The 21,208-nt window shown below is 35.6% G+C and overlaps 2 protein-coding genes across 2 annotated transcripts; both read right to left on the reverse strand.

The window, feature by feature from the left end:
• Positions 1-1,606: 1,606 nt before the first annotated feature.
• On the reverse strand, positions 1,607-2,559 carry LOC306640468 (olfactory receptor 51L1-like; the record flags this gene model as incomplete). Its single annotated transcript, XM_079104752.1, is given in 2 exon segments — positions 1,607-2,499; positions 2,502-2,559. Coding segments are annotated over 2 exon segments (951 nt in total).
• A 12,242-nt stretch (positions 2,560-14,801) lies between these two features.
• LOC306638551 (olfactory receptor 52A5-like) lies at positions 14,802-15,749 on the reverse strand (the record flags this gene model as incomplete). The annotated part of the gene is made up of 1 exon (XM_079101772.1): positions 14,802-15,749. One exon carries the CDS (start codon positions 15,747-15,749, stop codon positions 14,802-14,804), a length of 948 nt encoding a protein of 315 aa, XP_078957898.1.
• Positions 15,750-21,208: the final 5,459 nt, after the last annotated feature.

The raw sequence follows: 21,208 nt of genomic DNA on the forward strand, positions 1-21,208 counted from the left end.
TGATTATGTGTAGTTGAATATTACTTATATAAGTAATGATAATGTTCAGATTCTCAAAATTTTCTTTCTTAAATTAATTTTGTCTATTTATCATATGAAAAGAAGCAGCTCATTCTCATGTCCCCATTTCTTACATTATTTTTAGTTGATATTTCTTTGACCAAGGTGAATGTGCTGAAAGAGAGTGGTAATTAAATGTAAACTCAAGGAAGGGGTAAATAAATACTATTGGGAACAGACATGGTTGAATCAAAAGCAAGTAACAAACAAAAGTTCATGGGTTTTCCAGGATTCATTATGTACTTGTAATTTGCAATCCTAATTATACATTTCTAAGATGTATTTTATTGTATGAAATTAGACTTCATATCAGTTCCAGGATTAAAAAAATACATATCCATACTAGTCTTCCTTTATTCAATGATTGATTTATTTATTAAAATTTACATACCCAGTAATTGCTGAATCCCTCTTTTACACCAAGTACATAGTCTAATTCTTACAGATCCTGTGTAATAGTAGTTAGAATAAGTTATATGAAAACATATCATATTTCATTAAGACCTATACCAATATTAGGAGTCATAAAACATGCCTAAAGTCTTCCTTTCCTTCTTGGTTTATTCTACTCCTTCAACCATTACATACAGGTGCATTAAGACAGTTTAATTAACTTTGCAAGTATTATAATGCAATTTTATACAAAAGCATATCTGAACCATTATAGTGATATAAGAAAACATAGTTTTCTATTTCAAAAAGAGATCTAGGTAAAACTTGTCTAGACTTTTGTGTTTCTTGCTACCACATACTTATAAATAGTTACACCTCCCTGCATTTTTTAAATATTTAAATGTATAATTTACTCTAAATTCTTATTAAAATACAGTTAAACAATGGTTTGTAGTTAGTAATTTCAGATGACACACCTAGGAGTTTTAAAAATTTGTAAGTCTCAGATTTCTACAAGGTTAAACTTATTATCACAAAATTAGATAAAATAAAAATAACATGGGGGATGCACTTTCTTTTCTTGAAGAAATCAAATTTCCCCAGATAAGGAAGATCATGTGTATCAATGTTTAAAAGATGATTTTGATACACTGTGAAGGTTGATAACTTCTGCTTTGGGCCAAAATGTATTTTTATATCAAGATAAGATGTTAGTATCTATAAGAAAGATAAACATATATACAAAAAAAATCATACAACAAAAAGGAAGTATAAGATTTTGTGGCAAATATTATAGAATAATACAAAGCAAAGAAATATGAGTTTTGTATATTCAAGGAAAATTTCATGGGTAAATACCTTGGGTAAAGGTTAAGATTAGAAATGGAAGAGAATGGGAGGAAATGATTGCCAACACATCCTCTGCAAAATATTCATAATTAAAGGGTATTTATAAAGCATGTGTTATGTCAGGCTGTCTAGTCCCAGTGAACATCAACTTTCTCCTCTACAGCTCTTTTATCATGCTTTATTATATTTTCTTCTATGTGTTCAGTAGTCTTTTGTTGACAATATGGTTCCAAAATAGCTAGAGCAGGCAATTCCCCTTGAGTTCTTATCATTAGTGCTGATGCTATCACTCCTTGAGGACATGCTACATTGAAGAAGAGCAGATTTTGTGTGGGAGAATCAGGTGGAGGACTCCTTGGCGAATCTGTTTGGTCTTCACACTATAGATGATTGGGTTGAGCACTGGTGGAACCATTAAGTAGATATGAGCCATGAAGATGTGCATGAAGGGAGAGGAATGTTTGGCAAAACGATGAACAATAGATAAGCCTATCATAGGCACATAGAGAATGAGCACAGCACAGATGTGGGACGCACACGTGTTAAGTGCCTTAAGCCTCCCCTGGCGGGATGCAATTCTCAACACTGAACGAAGGATAAAAACATAAGAAACTAATATACCCAAAGAGTCCATGCCCCACAGCATGGTAATCACAACCAACCCATATATGACATTAAACTTGGTGTCAGCACAAGCAAGGCGGATGATGTCCTGGTGAAGACAGTAGGAATGAGAAAGGACATGGGAGTGGCAGAAGGGAAAGAAGGCCAGACGGGCCAGAAGTGGAATTAGTGGAATAGCACTTCTGAGCAGAGCTGCAATTCCAATCTTGGCAATAAGTTTTGGGGTGAGAATAGTAGCATATCGCAGGGGGTGACAGATGGCTACATACCGGTCAAGAGCCATGGCCAAGAGCACAGATGATTCAGTGAAGGAGAAAGTGTGAATCAAGAACATTTGGACAACACAGATATTGAACTGGATCTCCTTGGAAATGGACCACAACACCCTAAGGAGTGATATCATTGTGGGCAGGGACATGCCCATGTCACTGAGGGAGAGCATGGCCAGGAAGTAGTACATGGGCTCATGGAGCCTGGGGTCTGTCCGGACAATATGCAGGATGATGCAGTTGCCTGTTACTCCAAGAAGGTAGAAGAGGCAGAAAGGGATGGAAATCCAGTGGTGTAGCTCACAGGGATCCCTGTGAGATAGAATGTGGAGGACAGGGTGCTGCTGGAGTTTGAGGCTCCCATGGGGCTGACTTTTAAACCACAATCCAGTTCCACACACACTGCTAAGGGGAAGGCATTGGTAAGACCAGGATCTGCATCAAGGAAAATTAAGGAAATAAAAAGAAAGAAAACAACACTTCAGTGCTTGCCTCTACTCACTCTTTAATCTGTCCCCAAATTTCTGCTTCATTTCCTCCATTTCATTGAGAATATTTTTAGTTAAGAAAAATATTCACTTTATAACCACCAGGACTTTACTTCTGCCTCTCAGATGCAAACCTATTCAATATTCCCTTTAAACATAAGTGATCTCCTTCCAAAGGCATTTCCTGGACAGAGCAGCACACACACAAAATTCTATATCACATTTTTAATTTTATAATTTACTTAGGAAATTTCTTGGCCAGGTCTGCTCATAATACATTAGTCATATTTAATGACTACTTTACTGATTTACATTAAATTCCTTCATATGCCTAAACTTGATATTTTCTTTCACAATGTTAGAACAATGGGCAAGTTACATTTACAGAATTCAAGCATGTATTGGAACACGTTGATTCCTATTCTTATCTAGCCACGACTATGAGATTGATGACAGTCCTAGACTCTCCAGACAATTGACTTTAATCTTAGTTTGGTTTTGCCCTGTCATTCCCAAAAGCTATTTAGGGAAGTAAAGACTTAATGTAAACAATATATGACTTTCAAAGAAAATTTTATAGTAAAATATAAAGTATACAACTTAAAGTAGAATTGAATATCACTGTTTTTTAAAAATTTAGAATCTATTCCCTATTTCCTATTCAGAACTGTGACTTGTTTAGAAACTTCCAATGAAAAGAAAAATAAAGAGAAAACAAAATAACAAAAATATTTACTTATAGTAGAGCCAAAATGAGCCTACCATCCTCTGGTATTGATACTAAAAGTTTTGTGAAAAGTCTAAATGACAAAATATTATCCCTATTTCTATGGAAAAAATAAATTTTTTTTTAAATCTCTGAAGCAAAAATAGAGCTGCCCCTTCATAACACACTTGTGCATCATTCACACACATCCACACTCTCCAAATGCTGACTGAGAATTTACCTTCCAAGGGACAAATTACTCCCAATTATAATGAATAAATCAGCATCCTCCTGTCTTGTGAAGACTATTTTGGCCCTTTGAAGCTCACAATTCCCTTTTGATCTCCTTAAGTCCCATGAAGATGAGCCCTAAATGCAGCAGATATTTGCCTAGAATATTTAGTAATGGCAATTTTCTAGGAAATGAAAGACCCAAATAAGAAATTAAGGAAAGTAAATTCCAGAAATGAATTCAGTCTTGCTGACTGTTCATATTATAATCAAATTCTACCCATATATTATATATACCAGTACTCAGAGCCCTGCTATTCTCCTTACTGTGTCTGCCTTAAAACGTCCTCCCATGCTGCTCTCCTCTTGGGCTGCTATGCCTATCCCTCTTTCTATGCTCACACTCCTGATCACTATCAGTGTCCAGATTTCCAGATCTGCTTCCTTCTTGATTCCTTCCCAGTCTCTCAGTCAAAATCAGAAACAGGAAGTCTGTCCTTTCCACCTCACTGGTCAGTCAGTTCAGACCATTTCTCTGATCTAATAACCTCTGTCTCTAACTGCCAAAAAGAAAGAAATATGAAGTTAAATTGAAAGCTGGAAGATATGTTTCTGCTTAGTTATCTCAGTGACTCTTTTTTGAGGCTTTAAGGAGGTGGCTGCCCACCATCTTCCTAATTAACACTCTTGCTTCTCTGGTTCTGCAGTCACACCACCTAGGTTATATTCTACTTGAAATGCTTGATCATTTTTAATATTAGGCAAATGATTTATTTCTTTTTTAAATTTTTTATTGGTTGTTTTATATAGTTAAATGATTTATTCGTATCTGCACAAAGTTGACTCCTTTGTCAACTTAAAATAATGTCAACCTTACTGTTCACTCTGGGAATAAATAGGGACATTGCAAAGTAATAAATTAGGTAAATTAGCATATTCATCAGCTCTTATTTCAATTCAGTGAAACATTAAAACATGTCAATTAAAATTAAAATACAAGAAAAAATGATATATTGTAGGTGAAATACTTACAACATATCCTATACATGGGGACCATAATGTGCGCTGTTGCTACTAGTAGTAAGGCAATGAGGACAGCAGCAGCAGAGGTTATGATACTAATGGCAGGGTGAAAGAGGCGCATCTGGAGTGACTTCTCATACAGATAAACAGCAAGAATGGACATTTCACAAAGTGATCTAGGTAGCCACATGGTAGGAATGTCAGTTTCATCCATTGAAGTCCCAGCATGGTCAGAGATGTGAATAACTTCTCAATCATTTTCTCTCCTCTAAACTCCTCCAATAATGTTTATAGGCCTACCTATGTGCTTTTCATCCTATTCAGTTAGTGCCAATTTTGAAAAAAAAAGGTACAGGGTAGAATGGGAATTTCTGTCTAAACAAAGAAGGAGTTCCATGGGACTTTAGTGGACCCTGAACAGTCACATGCGTATTCTGAAGTTCCCACAATTTTATGTATTCACCATTCAACATCTATCTTCTCCAGTGATGGTCCTCCTGCTGTTCCACAACCCCTTATACTGCAGCACTGCCTGATTCCACCACCAACTTCTGCTCTTCCTGACACTATAGTTTTATGATCATTCCCATTCCATGTGGCATCTTCCACCCTTCCACAGAAGACGAGGGTAGATTCTGAGGGTTTTGTTTATTAACTTCAAAGTCTGAAAGACTTGTAAATTGGGGTGAAGATCTCTGAGCTGTAACTAAAGTAGTGTTAGAAAACACTGATACTTCAGATTGAAGGGGATCTTGAAGGTTATCTGGTGAAATTCCGATTTCATTCTGTAATCCCATTCCTTCTCTGTTATGTCTGAAAACAGATCTTCACCTTGTGTAAACAACACATCCATGGACATTAAGGTCTAGGGTATCATAAATAAGCCCTTCCTATCTGTAAAGTCAGAGTCTGACTTGGATATTTCAAAGCATGAATAAAAACAAGGTAGGTATTTTGGGGAAAATAATGTCCTTCACCAAGCTGAGAACTGCTCCTTTCCTGACCTGTTTCTGTGTCCTTTTCATGCTTTTGATGTCTGCCCTTCTCTTTTGCTTCTCAAGTTACCTTCTTTTTTCCTGTTTCCTTCCACTGTTTTTTGCCCAGGTCTCACATACTTGGTAGATTATTTCCTCTTGTTGTGAATGACCCTTCTATTTCTCAGAGCAAGCAGGATGAGCTAATAAGCCTTCCTTTCTTCAGTCCTCAGAGACATGAGGCCTCAGGATAAACAGAACAGTGGCTGCACCCTTGCCAGTGCTAACAGTTGGGGACTTTTCCCAGGTCCTCTCTACACCACATCAAGATTGGAGAGGACATTGCAATTTAGAAATATAGAAGAAAGAACTCATTGGAGATGCTCAAATATTTATTTTATCATTGTCTGAAATCCATGATGTAATGCAACATGAGATGAAATGGTAGTTCCCGGTCACAATATGAGATGACAATAAATAATTTTCAGTATGGTAAAGATAATAGGAAAGACTAATTAAGGATTTATACTGTGAGGAGCATAGAGTCTATTACCTAAGAGCTGGAAATGTCTCTGTTCAGTTCTACTTAATACTAATAATGAATAAAAATGAAACTCAGTTATTTGATATCCTTCCTCAAAATCATATAGTAAGCAATAAAACCAACATTATTACCCAATATCCTGATTCTCTAGTGTGATGCCTTTCTCACTGTGCTATAGAGTTCTTCTCAAAGAAATAAATTTGAGCTGGCTATAAATGGCAGCTTTTGCTCAATGAATAAAGCCCTGTTTGTCAATAATATTGAATTCTAAATGCCTGTTGTCTGATTGAGTCCTGCAATAGAATTAGAAGGTAGACTACTAACTGATAAAAATACCTATCAGATTGGGGATTTGAATTATAATTTCAGTTCCACTTAGTATAGGAACTAGCTTAGTGTCTAAGTGTATTAATCTTCAGGTGCTACTATACTCTATGCATTCAACAATATCTGTTTTTTTTCATGAACTGTTGACCTCAGTAGCAGTTACTCTTCTCATAAAGAAAATTTTGTTAATTACTAAAGAAATTCAACATCCACTAACAATCTATGAAAATGAGATGTTATGCCTTATCATAAGAAAAACCTTCCCATCTCCCTCTTTTCACCTCCCATTGTGAAACTACCAGATAAATGATTTGTCCTTACATCATTCACTGGCACTGGATATCCTAAGAATTATCTCTGTACTTTAATTATTTTATATTAATTTAAGTAACATTGAAATTATCTAATTTTGATATGATCAAGGATCCCTAATTTAAAAGATGGTTATTATTCAATGCAAATATGCTCCTTTGTTTTATGCTTTACATATTTCTCAGATAAACAATGAGAGAGAAAAAGAAATTACACACCCCTCCCTCCATTGGCAAATGTTCCAGCAACCCAGGTCATGAATGCGATCCTGTATGTCCATTCAGATGAGGAGAATGTAATGGGCAAGTGCCCACCTTTAGAGTTACAGGCAGAGCACTACCTGGACCACCACAAGTGAGAAGGGGTACAAATGGTGACAGGCAGGGTGGTGCCTGGAAAACAGCAGGACTCATTTATGTCCCAGGTCGACGCTGCTCTGTGTCTGGCCATAAAGGACTGCATCAGTGGTCCTCTTGCTCTGACTTCTGGCTTGACTTGGTCAATGATGGCTACTGAAAGGTCACAGGAATACAGAAGGCATGTGGTTCATGTTCCCCCCCTTGACTACCCACCCAATCCCTCACTTCAACTCTCTACAGGAATGGGAAGCTCATGCCAGGTGCCCTTCTGTACTTGCTACCTCTCTGAACTCTGGTAAACCCTTTCCTTTGCCATTTCAAGACCAAGAATGATGAGCTCCTGCCTGTTTGGAACATATATATATATGTATATATATTTATACTGGCTTGATTTTCCTAAATCTTACTCATCTCTTTATGATTTCCACTTTATCAAATCTTCAGAGTCCAAACTTGAGTATACTGTGATCTTTTTCAATTGTAAAGTCTCTATTTCATTTCTTTATACACTATTCTTTATTATTTCTTTTCTTACACTAATTTTGGGGTATTTTGCTTGTTTCTTTCTTCTAATTCCTTGAGATATAGTGATAGTTTATTTGATGTGGTTTTGTTTTTCTAGCTCCTCAAAATACAATGATAGTAAAATCTATGTGGTATTTTTCACATATATATATTATCACCAACTTCCGTCTTGGTTCTGCTTTTGCACTTTCCCCATGCATTTTATTATGTTGTGTTTCCATTCTCATTTTCTGCTTCAAAAATGTTTGTAATTCCTGTCTTAATTTCTTCCTTGATCCACTGGTTATTCATAAGTATTTGTAAGTACTTTGTGTTTATGTATTTGTAGAATTTCCAAAGTTATTTTTTTTCTTTTAATCAATGTTTTATTGCTTTGTAGTCAGAAAAGATGCATTAGGTGATTTCAATTTTTTAAAAAATGTGTTGTGTTTGTTTTGACCTTCCATATGTTCTATTCTAAGACTGTTCCTTGTGCTGCTGAGAATAATGTGTATTCTGCAGTTGACAGTTGGAATCTTTTTAGATGTTGATTAAATCCAATTGATTTAAGGTGGAGTTTAACTGCCATTTCATTATCAAATTTCTATATAGATAAGTGTTTTTTTAAATTTTTTTCTCAAAGTTCGATATTGGTGTCCCCTTGTACTATTGTTCTGAAGTTCATCTCTCCCTTTAGGTATGTTAGGATCTGTTAATATTTCCTGTATATACTTGGGTGCTCTAATATTAATGCATATGGATTTAGAATTGGTATTACCTCCTGCTTAATTAATCTCTTTAACATTTTATATTGACCTTTCTTGACTCTGTTTTGAGTGCTTTTGACTTAAAGTCTATTCTATCTGATACATATATAACTACTTCTGGTATCTTTTAGGTTATATTTGCATGGAATATCATATCCCATCCTTTCACTTTCAGCCTTGCATGAGAAGTGAACTGAGTTTCTTATAAGCAACATATAGTTGGTTCTTGAAATTTTTATCCATTCTGTCACTCTAATTTTTTTTTTTCTGCCCCACTACTGGGGTTTGATACCACGTGTTATATATGCCAGGCAATTACTCTACCACTAAACTATATCCTCAGTCAGCTCTGGGTATTTTATTTTTATTTATTTATTTTTTGGGGTGAGCCTTAAATGGAATCACCTATATCCTTTTTTTTAATCAATTAATTTTATTTTTTACAGACTGCATTTTGATTCATTGTACACAAATGGGGTACATCATTTGGTTTCTATGGTAGTACACAATGTAGATTCATACCATTCCTGTAATCATACATGTACATAGGGTAATGATGTCTGTCTCATTCCACCATTTTTCATACCCCCCCTTTTCCCTGTATGTAATCTAAAGTTCCTCCATTCTTCTCTCACCCCCTCCACCCTCCCACTCCATTATATATCATCATCCACTTATCAGGGAAAACATTCGGCCTTTGGTTTCTTGGGATTGACTTATTTCATTTAGCATGGTATTTTCCAATTCCATCCATTTATTTGCAAATACCATAATATTATTCTTCTTTATGGCTGAATAATATTCCATTGTGTATATATACCACAGTTTCTTTATCCATTTTAATTGGAGAATATAATCTATTCACACTCAAGATAATTGCTGATTGATCATGTCTTACTGTAACCATTTCAATACTTATGTTCTTGTTCTATTACAGTTGTTTTTGTTATTCCTCACTCTCATGCAGTCTTTCTGTGAGGTTTCTTCTGGGACATCTGTTGACAGGTCAGTTGTGACACCCTTCTGTGTTATTTCCTTTTTCTTGCTGCCTCAATTTATTCCCCTGGAGAGTTTGAATGTAATATGCTTAGACTTGGTCTTGCTGAATTTAACTGATCTTTGATCTACCTGTTCCTGGATATCTGTATCCATCTCTACTTTTGTGAATTTTTTGTTATTTTCTCTTTGAATTAGCTTTCTACTCCGTTGCTATTCTCAGTTTCCTCTGCAATGCCCATTAACTTGACTATTTTTCCATTACAATGATATTCCAAAGTTCATATAAGCTTTGATCACTCTTTTTAACTCTTTTTATTCTGTTTTTCTCCTCCAACTGTATGCTTTCAATTGATCCACTTTTAAACTCAGTCATTCTTTCATCTGTTTTGTCTATTCTGCTTTTTCACTTATTTCACAATTTTAATTACTCTTAGTATGTTTTTCAGCTCGAGGTTTTCTATTGGACTTATACAGTTCTAAGTGTCTCGGAGTATTAGACTGTTCTTCTGTTTTCTTGCAGTCTGATGAGTTCTTTATTAAAACAGTGATTTTTGATTCTCCAACTGAAAGTATCCCAATCCTCTCTGAGTGGTGCTAGGGGGTCAGATTCTGTCACATTTGTTATCCTTTAATGAGATCATGGTTCCTTGAAAGTTCTTGGTATTTGTTGGTGTACAATTTTGTCTCTTTATTAAGGATTAGGTTTCCATTCAAGTCTTTAGAATCTGGCATTTCTAGTGTCCATCCTTTCAAAAACTGTAAGCAGTCCACTGGTTTCCTCTGGATGGACACTTTCACTATTTCAGCACTGTATGTTCCCCTAAGTCCAGGTTTCTTAAGTGTTGTATTTAGTTCAGCGCTAGAGGGTGTCCCAAGCCAAGGTCTGTCCCTAATCCTAAGTGTTGTTCCAAAGATCTGGGGAAGTGTCTAGAAAGCATGCTTCATCCCCACATCCCCTACCTGGTAGGAGGATGTGCCTGACTCCTCATCCATGGTCACAGGCCATGGTCAAGTGCCACAGGATTCTGCTGGGTTCTACTCCCTACTGTGAGAAGACCAGCACACAGCTCCTAGGCAGTGGCTTCAGTTATCTTCTTTTACATCCCCTAAGAAAAGGGGAGTTTTGGGGGGAGGAAGGAATCTGTAATCTCATGGCACTCAAAACAATGACAGATCACACCCTGAGCCCAGAACCCACCAAGAGTAGTAACGCACTGAGTGGACCAGCTGTGACCTGCCTCCTGCTGCAGGAGACTCATGGCCCAAGAATGCTGCAACCAGCCATGGCTGGTGCTGGCTGGTTCTGTGAGTCACCAACAGACACACAGGTGGGTCCTAGGCACTCTCTGAAGGCATGGCTTGTGGACCATGACTATTTAAGTCACACAGGGCTAGGTTTTACCATCCCCATATTGAGTTCTAAGACAAGGTCTAATGTTCACTTTCGTGTCCTAATCAACAGTGGCTGGAACTTTGCTCCTTATTGTCTGCCCAGGATATAGGAGGGGTGATGGGCATAGTATCTTGACCACCTGACTAAGAGGGCAAAGGCTCAGTTTATGGGTACTGGCTTGTGGGGTAGAGCCTATGAACCCTGTCCAGCACTGAGTTTCCCTGTGTTGGGGATGACACTGGGTTTCAAGTCTAAGGTCTGGACTTAATTTGTGCTCCCTACAACTCTCTGCACACTGGTCTCCTTGGAGTTGGAGGAGAACTGACACTAACAACTCTTTTCTTCTTACCTTCTTTGGGTGTGTTTCCCGGAATTGTAGTGCTCCACATGAATTTCCTGAGGTGATGGGAAGGTGGGTGGTGCATGAAGAGCTGTCTACACTGGGCAGATGATCACTGGAGCATCTTACTTGGCCTCCATATTACTTATCTCCTAACTTTTAAACAAACCACCTATGTAATGACGAGGCCCTTTTACACAAAGATACACACCTCGAATGAAACACAAATCAAAAATGACTTATAAATGAATGTGAACAGCAGCTTTATTTATCACATCCCCAACATGGAAAGAACCCCAATGCCCATGGACAAATAAATGGATAAGTAAATTGTAATGTAGCCCTATAGTGGAATATGCAAGGGAAAAATGAACAATTGATGAGATAATTTAAAAGTAGTTTTGGTAAATGAAAGTAACTAAACAACAAATGCATTTAAATATTTCATCATTACCTTTGCATCAAAATCTATAATATGCAAAATTCTTCTTTACTGATAACAAGCAACTGGTTGCCTAGAGATAATGGTAAATGGAAGGATGAATCACAACTGCACTTGAAATTTGAGTGATTGTTGAAGTTGATTGAAGTAATGGTTTTATAGACCTATGTGTCTGTCAAAGCTGATCAGATTATATACATTAGGTACAGTTAATCATATGCTCTTTTTTTTATAATTAAGTTGTAAAAATATACATATCTACTATTTCTATAATTAGAAAGTGATTCTGAATTTATTTTGTATCTTAAAATGAAAGATAATGGAATGAATATGTTCATAAGCACATGTGGGGCAGATTTTTAAAATACAGCATGGATGGTACTGGACTTCAGTGTTTGATATTTGGGCCACATTCATCAAACACATTTACCTGTTCTTCAAAACTGCATCAACAGTATATTTCAGAAAAGATGACAATATTTTCAATATGTAGAACACAGAAAATTGTTGCATACAACATATATAAAGAACTCAAATATTAGTAAAAACTAACAGATAATTTGATAATTCACGTAAAAAATAGATAAAATTATTAAATTTATTCAAAATAATATGTAAGCAGGCCATGTATGTGGAAAAATGACACCATTTTATTATTTTTCAGACAAATGGCAATTAAAAATCACGAAGAGTTTCTACTATTTATATAAAACATTGTTAAAATCACAAATTCTTGTTTCAAACATCAGGAAAGATGTTAAGCAACACAAAATTCTTATTCCTTCAGGTGGTTTTAGTTGATAGAAGCATTTCAGAAATGTTTAAAAATATCTGCCAATGTTTATATCTATGAATAGGTGGTTTGATTCTTAGATGAGCAGAATAGAGGTACAACCAACAACCTGGACAGAATTTACAAGAAGATACACAAAATATACATTGGATGGATCCATTCATACAAAATTCAAAAACAAGGAAAACTAAAATTTAAGACATAGGAATGCCTGCTGAGACTGTGAAGTATATAGAATAAAAGAAAAAAAGGAAATAATTATATTAGATGTGAGAATGAAGTTTACACTGATTAGGGGAAGGGAAAGATGGTGATAATAAAGGGCCAATTACAGGACATGTTGACAGTGATTTATCACTTCACCTAGAATAATATCATAATTATTTTCTTTATAATAAGTTTTTCACTTTTATGCTTGTGAATTATAAATTAAAATAAAAAGCAAAGAAAAACGCATTTCCACCAGTGGTTTCATTTACTTATTTTTTTCTTCTAATCATTAAATCTAAGATATGGTAACTACTTACTCATAGGTAAAGTAGGCCTATGACTACACTTGTATTTCCTTCTGTAATATCTAATCTTACTAATTTATTTAAATCTAATCTATTTTATGTACAGAAAATAGTTTCTAAATTATTACAACCTAAAATAGTTTCCTTAGTTAATTCTGATGTCCTGAGATTCATTTAAAATTTATTTTTTCATTTTACCTGTATATTTTAAGATTTCTGTTGCTTTCCTTCATATTCAAGAAAAAAAACATTAAATCGTGAATTCCTAAGGATACATAATAGTTTATTTTGTTTTCATGCAATGAGTTTGGATAGTTACATTTTCTGAAGATTTGTTCCAAAATGGTACTTTTCTAATTTCATTTATTTACTTTGGTGTATTTTATATTTGATACTTTGAATTTCATTTTTTAATTCATTCATGATTAACTGGTAGTTATCATTATATTCTATTTGTTTTGATTTCTTAGTTGGAAATATCATATTTGAACTCTCTCTCCTATTTATATTTCATTTATATAACTTTACAAAAGAATTTGTATATTTGGCATTAATTTTCTAAGAGAATATTTTCTCATCAATTATTCACTCCGTATAATAGACACCACAAATACTGGAATGTCTAATTCTCCAATGCAGAATAAAAATGAGTTATTTAGTTCTTAACATTTATGATCCCATCAACATCTTTTTCATCTTGTCTACTTATCAACTAACATGATTTCCAAAAAAATTTAAATGTTTCTACTAGTGCACTATATTCATACATACCACTGGAGTTCATTTTGATGTAATTTTATATGCATGGAATAATTTGCTTCCCTTCAATCCCCAGTACTTGCTCTTTCCTTCCCTCTGTGCCCCTTTCTCTACTCCATTATCTTCCTTTATTTATAGGGTTTTTAAATTACTGCTTTATAGATGTATACAAAGGTGAAGTTCACTGTGGTACATTCATATGTGTGCATAACATAATCATAATATAAATTGGTCAATTTCATTCCACTATGGTACTCTTTTGTTTCCCTCCTATCTTTCCCTGAACCCTCTTCCTCTGCTCCACTAATCTCTTGAACTGATCCCCACACCATCTCATTAATGCAGCAATCACATATAAATGAAAACATTCAACCCTGGACTTTCTGAGTCTGGCTTATTTCACTTAGCCTGAAGTTCTCCAGTTCCATCAGCTACTTCCACAACTTAGCTACTGTGTGTGAATTGTTGCTGTGAATATACTTGATTTCAAATTTGTTAAAACATAGATTCAAAAGCACATATAAGGAAATGGAACACAGATTTATAGGTGTGGTTTGGATTAGAAGTTTAAAAATATTCATGTGTAACTTGTCCTCAAATTTATTTAGAATCAAGGGCTGTTTTTGAAATCTTATTCCTTTTTTTTGGAGGGGTACCAGGGATTGAACTCAGGGGCACTCAAGCACTGAGCCACATCCCCAGCCTTATTTTGTATTTTATTTAGAGACAGGGTCTCACTGAGTTATTTAGCATCTTGCTATTTCTGAGGCTGGCTTTGAATTCAAGGTCCTCCTGATTCCGCTTTCTGAGATACTGGGATTAAAGGTGTGTGCCACCTAACTCAGCTGAAATCTTGTTTTCTATATAGGTCTAAGTGGTGCCAGGGAAGAAGCTTTGAGTTTAAATGGACAATATAAAATCAGAAGATTACCTTAGGCAAATTGAAATCTTAACACAAGAGAGGTTTTTTCTTATGTATTAACCAATCAATTGAATACCTCCTTAAATTATGAGCATCTGAGATTTAAAGATTTTTTCACATATGTATATACTAGTGGAAGACATAAACCTTTTCCTCAGTAAAATTGTTACTCGTAACCAACCTAAAATTTCTACACAATTAGGAACAATCAAGAATTTTGGGAGGAGAACATTTTCCAGACATGCCTGCGGATTTCTTTGGTCTTAACTCCATACACAATAGGGTTGAGAAAAGGTGGGACTAACAGGTAAAGATTTGACAGGAGGATATGAACATATGGTGGGATGTGAGAACCAAACCTGTGAGTAAAGAAGGAGAAGAAGGCCAGGAGGTAGAATGGTAGGAAGACACAGATGTGAGCTGTGCAGGTATTGAAGGCCTTGACTCGGGCCTCCTTCTGGGGCAGCTGGAAGACAGTGACAAAGATTCGAACATAGGACATGGTAATAAAGATGATGTCAAATCCTAGGATGGCAAAGGCAACAAACAGGCCATAGATCTTGTTGACTCTGATGTCTTCAGCTGCCAGCTTCACCATGGCCATGTGCTCACAATAAGAGTGGGAAATAACTGTAGTCCAGTAGAGTTTAAGGCGGCATTTGATAAGCAGCAGGGATGGTAGTGCAAGAAGGATAGCCCTCAGTGTGATCCCAAATCCAAGATGAATCAAGAGTTGTCGGGAGAAGACAGTAGCATGTCTCAAGGGGTTACAGATGGCCACATAGCGATCCAAGGCCATTGCCAGCAGGATGCCTGATTCAGTTGCCTGGAATGAGTGAATAAGCCCCATTTGCAGCAGGCAGCCATCTAAAGAGATCTCTGGCCAATGAAACCAGAAGATGCATAACATTTTGGGAAGAATACAGGTGCTCAGTGCCATGTCTGTGGCTGCCAACATGGCCAAAAAAATGTACATGGGTATGTGGAGGCTGTTTTCATTTTTGATTATAAACAGAATGAGGGAATTTCCAGCCACAGCAACGATGTACATGGCACAGAATGGAATTCCGATCCAGCACTGCACGGACTCCAGGCCAGGAATCCCAATTAGTGTAAAAACGGAAGGCATGAAGAATGAGCCGTTGAAAGTGCGCATGGTGACTTGGTCAGAAGAGCCACGTGGTGGTGCTTCTGTTTCATCTTCTAATCCATGTCAGGACTGAGGAATGAAAAATAAGGAGAAATTAATTTACTTTAGAAATATATACTATAGTTAGATTAGGAGTATGTTATTCTTAACTCTTTCTTTCCCAAAACTCCTTTCTAATTTTTTTTAATCTTATTTGCCAAAGTCATTGAGAAACCAACCATCAAGTTCTTTCCAAACCATGGTCATATTGAATGAGCAAAATTAAATTTACTAGATGGCTACTTTCTGTTCAATGACTACTGAATAAAAGGGATTCCCTTTATCTGTGTTTGCTACTAATCATATATGGTTTTTCTATGACTTGTGAATTAGAATGGAGACAAAAATTATTTAATAAAGATATTTCAAGAACTAGACTCTACCTATACCTGATGTAAAGAATCCAGCAATGACAGAGCACTTATTTCAAACTCAGAAGTCAAGTTATCCAGGAACATTTTGCAGTTCAGCTCTTTAGCTTGATTTCTCAGATTAGTCTATTTTTGTCATAAATTCCCTCAGAGTATACTCAAACTCATTTCTCAAAGTTCCAATGTTCCCCAACCTAAGCATTTTTTTACAACTTGCTGCATTTGTCCCCTGAGAAAATAAATCCATTATTTTTTAGTTCATGGACGCTTTCTCTCTGATCTTCTTCTCACCTTCCTGTCCTTCCATGTGCACAGCATTGTTTTTAACATCAATGCCAACCCATAATCTCTGCTTCTCTCTCTTCTTCAACAATAGTTTTACCTTTCTAAGAATGAAGTTATTTCTCCTTAATCATTTGAAATAATATGAAATAATCTCTAAAAGTATTTGTTTTCTTTACAGCCTAGTAAATCTTCTGTCCAACCAAACTACAGTTTCCATAGAGATGAATTTTTTCTTCTCTACTTTGTTTTCCATGGGACTCTCTCCATCCTGGTCTATCTCTGTCTTTCAATGGTCACCCCCACCAATGGACGCTGAAGACATCCAGAGACTCCATCTTGGTTACCAAGGGATTTGCTTCAGCACAGAGGGAATTTGCCTGACATCTTCCAAAGCTCAAGGTCATTTTCCTGCCTGATGATTGTTTGAAATCTGTATTTATCTCTTTTTTGCCTCAGAATATGTAAAATGTTAAATAATTCACACAATGCATTTGTTTTCTTTTAGTAATTGCAAAATTCATTTTCCAAAACAATTTAAGTAAGTATAAAATTGATAGAGACAGTGAGGGTAGCCTGAAACCTTGCCTTCTCCATCATTTCCTAAGGGTGTATATTGTTGCTTCATGTACTCCCCTCATTAATTTAAAATGTATCTCAGAAATACAAGGGCAACTATAACACATATCAGGTCAACTGGAGGAGCCTTTACTGCTTCCTTTTCTTTAAACTTGTCTAACCCTGAACAAAGCTTTCCTTTCTGAGTCTTCACATTGAGGAAATCTTCCTTTTAACAGAAACAAAATAATATGTATAGACAGGTCTTCCTTATATCCCAGGGTAATGTCGTACACAAATTAGAAGTTCATTTCCTAATGATTTATGCAGCTATATTTATTAAGTAACCTTTGTAGTCTTAGTAATGTTTAAAGCATTTGAGGAATAAAGATACATTAATCATTCTATATTTAAGAAGTAACTAAATTGTACTGCATACCTAGAATTCAGAAAAAAATCACCTAGTTTTTAAAAACATATTAATCATCATTTACTCTCTTAAGATCTTTGAAGGTTTTGGATTATTTTACTTTCCTTAGCTTATAATATTGACAACATTATTCTATAGCATTAATGATCTAACTAATAATCACTATAGATAATTTTCCTTGGATCTGAGTTCCATGGCATATTTACTTGGCAAAAAAAACCCAACAAATTATATCCTCTGAGGTTTTATAATTATAATTCAATTAAAAGGATTAAGAAACATGCAACAGTGTATCACTGAATCAGTCTGGGCTATATAAAATACTCTAAAGATTTTAGTGGTATGTACCTGTTCAGAAACTGTTTATTACTTCCTTAATTTACAAGGTAGGTACAGTACAGTGGTATAGAACATGTAGATTATATGCTGCCATATCTGATATGTAACTGCATATCAACATATCATCATGCAATAACCAAAAAAATCTGTGATTCATCTAAAAATTATCATTTTGCTTTTATCAGAATTTTAATTTGGGAAATTTTACATTGCCACAGGAATGATAGTTGACCTGGAAATAAATGAAAGTGAAGATACAAGCTGGTACTGACAAGGTGTGTATAGAGTGATCCAAGAAAGGAGAGCAACAACAGAAGAATGAAGTAACTAATCAAAATACCAAACAAATAGAACAGGAAAACATATTTCCAGTATGAATGAGAATTGGTCATGGTGCGAATGAATTTACCTTTCTTCTCTATAATTTTGTTTCTAAATCCCATGACTCTAAGTGATACTCTTCTAGAGCAGGTTTTTCATTGTTGGCCTAACTACATTTTAGGCCAAATAATTTGTGTGTGCGTGTTTGTGTGTGTGTACAGTCTCTATAATTCTGATGGTTTAGCAGCATCCCTCTCTCGTACACAATGGATATCAGAAGCAACAATCAAAAATATCTCAAGCATTGCCAAATGTCCCTGGATGTGTGGCGAGGGTGTATCAGAGAAGGGTGCTGACCCTTGTTCAAAGACCTTGCACTGGAAAAGAAAGGAGCCCTAACTTGAGTAAGAAGGTTTAACTTAAATCCCTTTAATCAAACTGAACAGAAAAAAACTGGCTACCCAGGGGAATAATCTTCACAAGATATTAACTATATCATATATGTGAAGAAAGGATTTCTAAGGAAAGAAAATAGATTGCTCAAAATCACAGATGGAATGTATACTGGCATTAACAATCAATAAAAATTCTAGCATTAAAGTGACTAATAACCAAGAATGATAAGAGTCGTGGCTAAAAAAATAGGGAAGAAGACCATATGTGAGGTGACCAATTTAAGCAAAAAATTCTTGCAAGTAGTAGGGCAAAATTTTTGTCCATTAGAAGTCCTATCTATTAGCATCTTGAGGAATGAACTGAGGAGCTTATAAATACTAGGTTGGAATAACTTACTGAGACACTGTTTGTAAGAGCCCTGATGGCAGATCATGTGATGATGTGAAAATACTGAAAGAACAGTAAGGCAGTCAAATCTACAGTGCTCATTGACTTGATGCAGAAGAATTTGAGAGAGATGAGGCAGAAAATGTTCTTGGGTTGAGAATTACTGGAGTGGATGGCAAAAGGCAACCTGGGGAGGTACTTCGTGTGCAAAATATGCACATGTTTAAAAGAAGGAGGGAAGATTGCTTTAATCATTAAAAACCCTGAGCCCAACAATACAAAAATTTGAATCTCCTCTGTGTGGATATAAACGTAATCATTTTTGTTACCTACTATTCCTGTTCTGACTCATGGTAATTACCAACACCTAGAAGTTCTAACAAGTTTAAAGATCTCAATCTAAATTTCCTAAAAGGGTCAGTTCCCTCCCTGCAATATCAAGCAACTCTTCTCTGTCTTGTCTGTAATGTTCACTGTTTGGTTTTTGCCTCAAGCTCTTCAGTGACACAAAACTCCTTTATTTTATCTGTGACAGTCTATCATATTGCAGGAGAACTCTGAAATTCAGATAGATCCTAGTATAATTATCCTCAAGTGGCCTCTGTCTTAATTTTTCTTTAAAGTTGTACATCTACATTCCCATAATACACATATTCCAATGATCATAGCACTGAATTGTCCAGAATCTGAGGCCTGAGTAGACACTTCAAATCTGCCAGTGAATAGCTTTCATGCTCTTGAGCCAGTTATGAAAGTAAGTCCCACAATGTCACCACTGGTAAAAATAAGACTAATGAACAGAACCACATTACAGGATGACTGAAAATTGATATAATTCATTTCAAGTACATACAAAGAATTATAAAATGTACTGTTCTCTCATAAACTGTCAGCTGTTAACTCACAGACAACTGCTCCTTCCCATGAAATAACTGAGATATTTGGAGATACAGAGTATTTCTTCTGAATCCCCTCCAGTCTCAGCATGTAAGGGCTGCTGACCTTTTAGCAAACAAGTTTACATTCAAACATTAATCCAGTTCTCTAAAGGTCCTCCAACTTATCCAACTTAAATTTTTTCACTCTGTATTTTAAATGTTTGAGAAATATTCCAGAAAACAGTTATTACTCTGAGTTTTTTTTTTTTTTTTTTTTTCTTTTTTCTCTGAGTTCCAACTCAACTCTAGACACTTGGTTTTCATCATTCTGCCCTCATGTGCCCTCCTATGGGGTCACATGGGGTATGTGTTCTTTTGGAAACAAATCCTCCATTTCCCCACTCACATTGCAGAATCTCAAGCCACAGGCTTACCAGGGACTATCCACTGAAACAGAAACAGGATCCATAGAGCAGAATCTTTTGGCTGTTTCAGGCAGTGAACATTCAGTGTTTTATACCATACTGTGCCCCTGTGGGATTGGGTTTCTCTAATCACTTATCTCCTTAGGACAAGGGAGAAAAAGAAAGCATAACATGGTTCAGAATTAAAGATTCCTGTCTAAAGGGGTTTTGTGTCATTTTTTTTTCCCTTTTACTTGGATATCACTTTGAAATGTAGAACCAAAATCTCTTTCCTTTTAAAAGTTCATAAGATAGGACAGCATTCAATGATGATACCAAATAAACCATGGCACTTAAGTAATGAGCCATAAAGGGAAACAGAAGCAACTTGATATATGCAGACTAATCCTTGTAGACCCTTCCTGACTGTGAGATAAAAAGAATATTTTAAAATTTAATTCCACTGTGATAAACAATGATTCTTCTTAGACCCATGAGGGGAACTGGACTTAGAAAGTGCCCAATAGGGCCCCAATCTCCATTAAGTGTCTGAAATCCTTGTATTTGAACCTGGGTACTATGAATTTTTCCTGTATCCATCCAGTCCTCATCAAGTTGTCCTTGCAATGTCCAAAATTTTACCTTCAAAAAAATGATTGTTTGAGGAGTTTATTGTGAATATATCTACAACATAGACCTAATATTGAAACCTCTATTTACTTAGTTGAGAGAAGAAACTGTGCCTTAGAAAAGGGATTTTAGAAGTTCAACTCATAGAATCAAATAGAAAAATTATGGGTTACCAAGGGGCTGGGTGAGTAGGGATGTTGAGATGTAAGCCCAAAGAAAATTTCAGTTAGGTACAATAATTTCAAGAGGTTATGGTACATCATGATAAGTACAGTTAGTAAAATATATTGTACACTTGAAAATGCTAAGCTTATATTTTAAGTGATATTACACAAAACAGGTGTGGCAATACACACACTTAATATCTCAATGTAGGCATTACACACTGCATACACAAATTAAAATATCATACTGTACACAATAAATTTAC

Source organism: Sciurus vulgaris (assembly GCF_902686455.1).
Source record: "Sciurus vulgaris genome assembly, chromosome: 11".
Taxonomy (NCBI): Eukaryota; Metazoa; Chordata; class Mammalia; order Rodentia; family Sciuridae; genus Sciurus; species Sciurus vulgaris.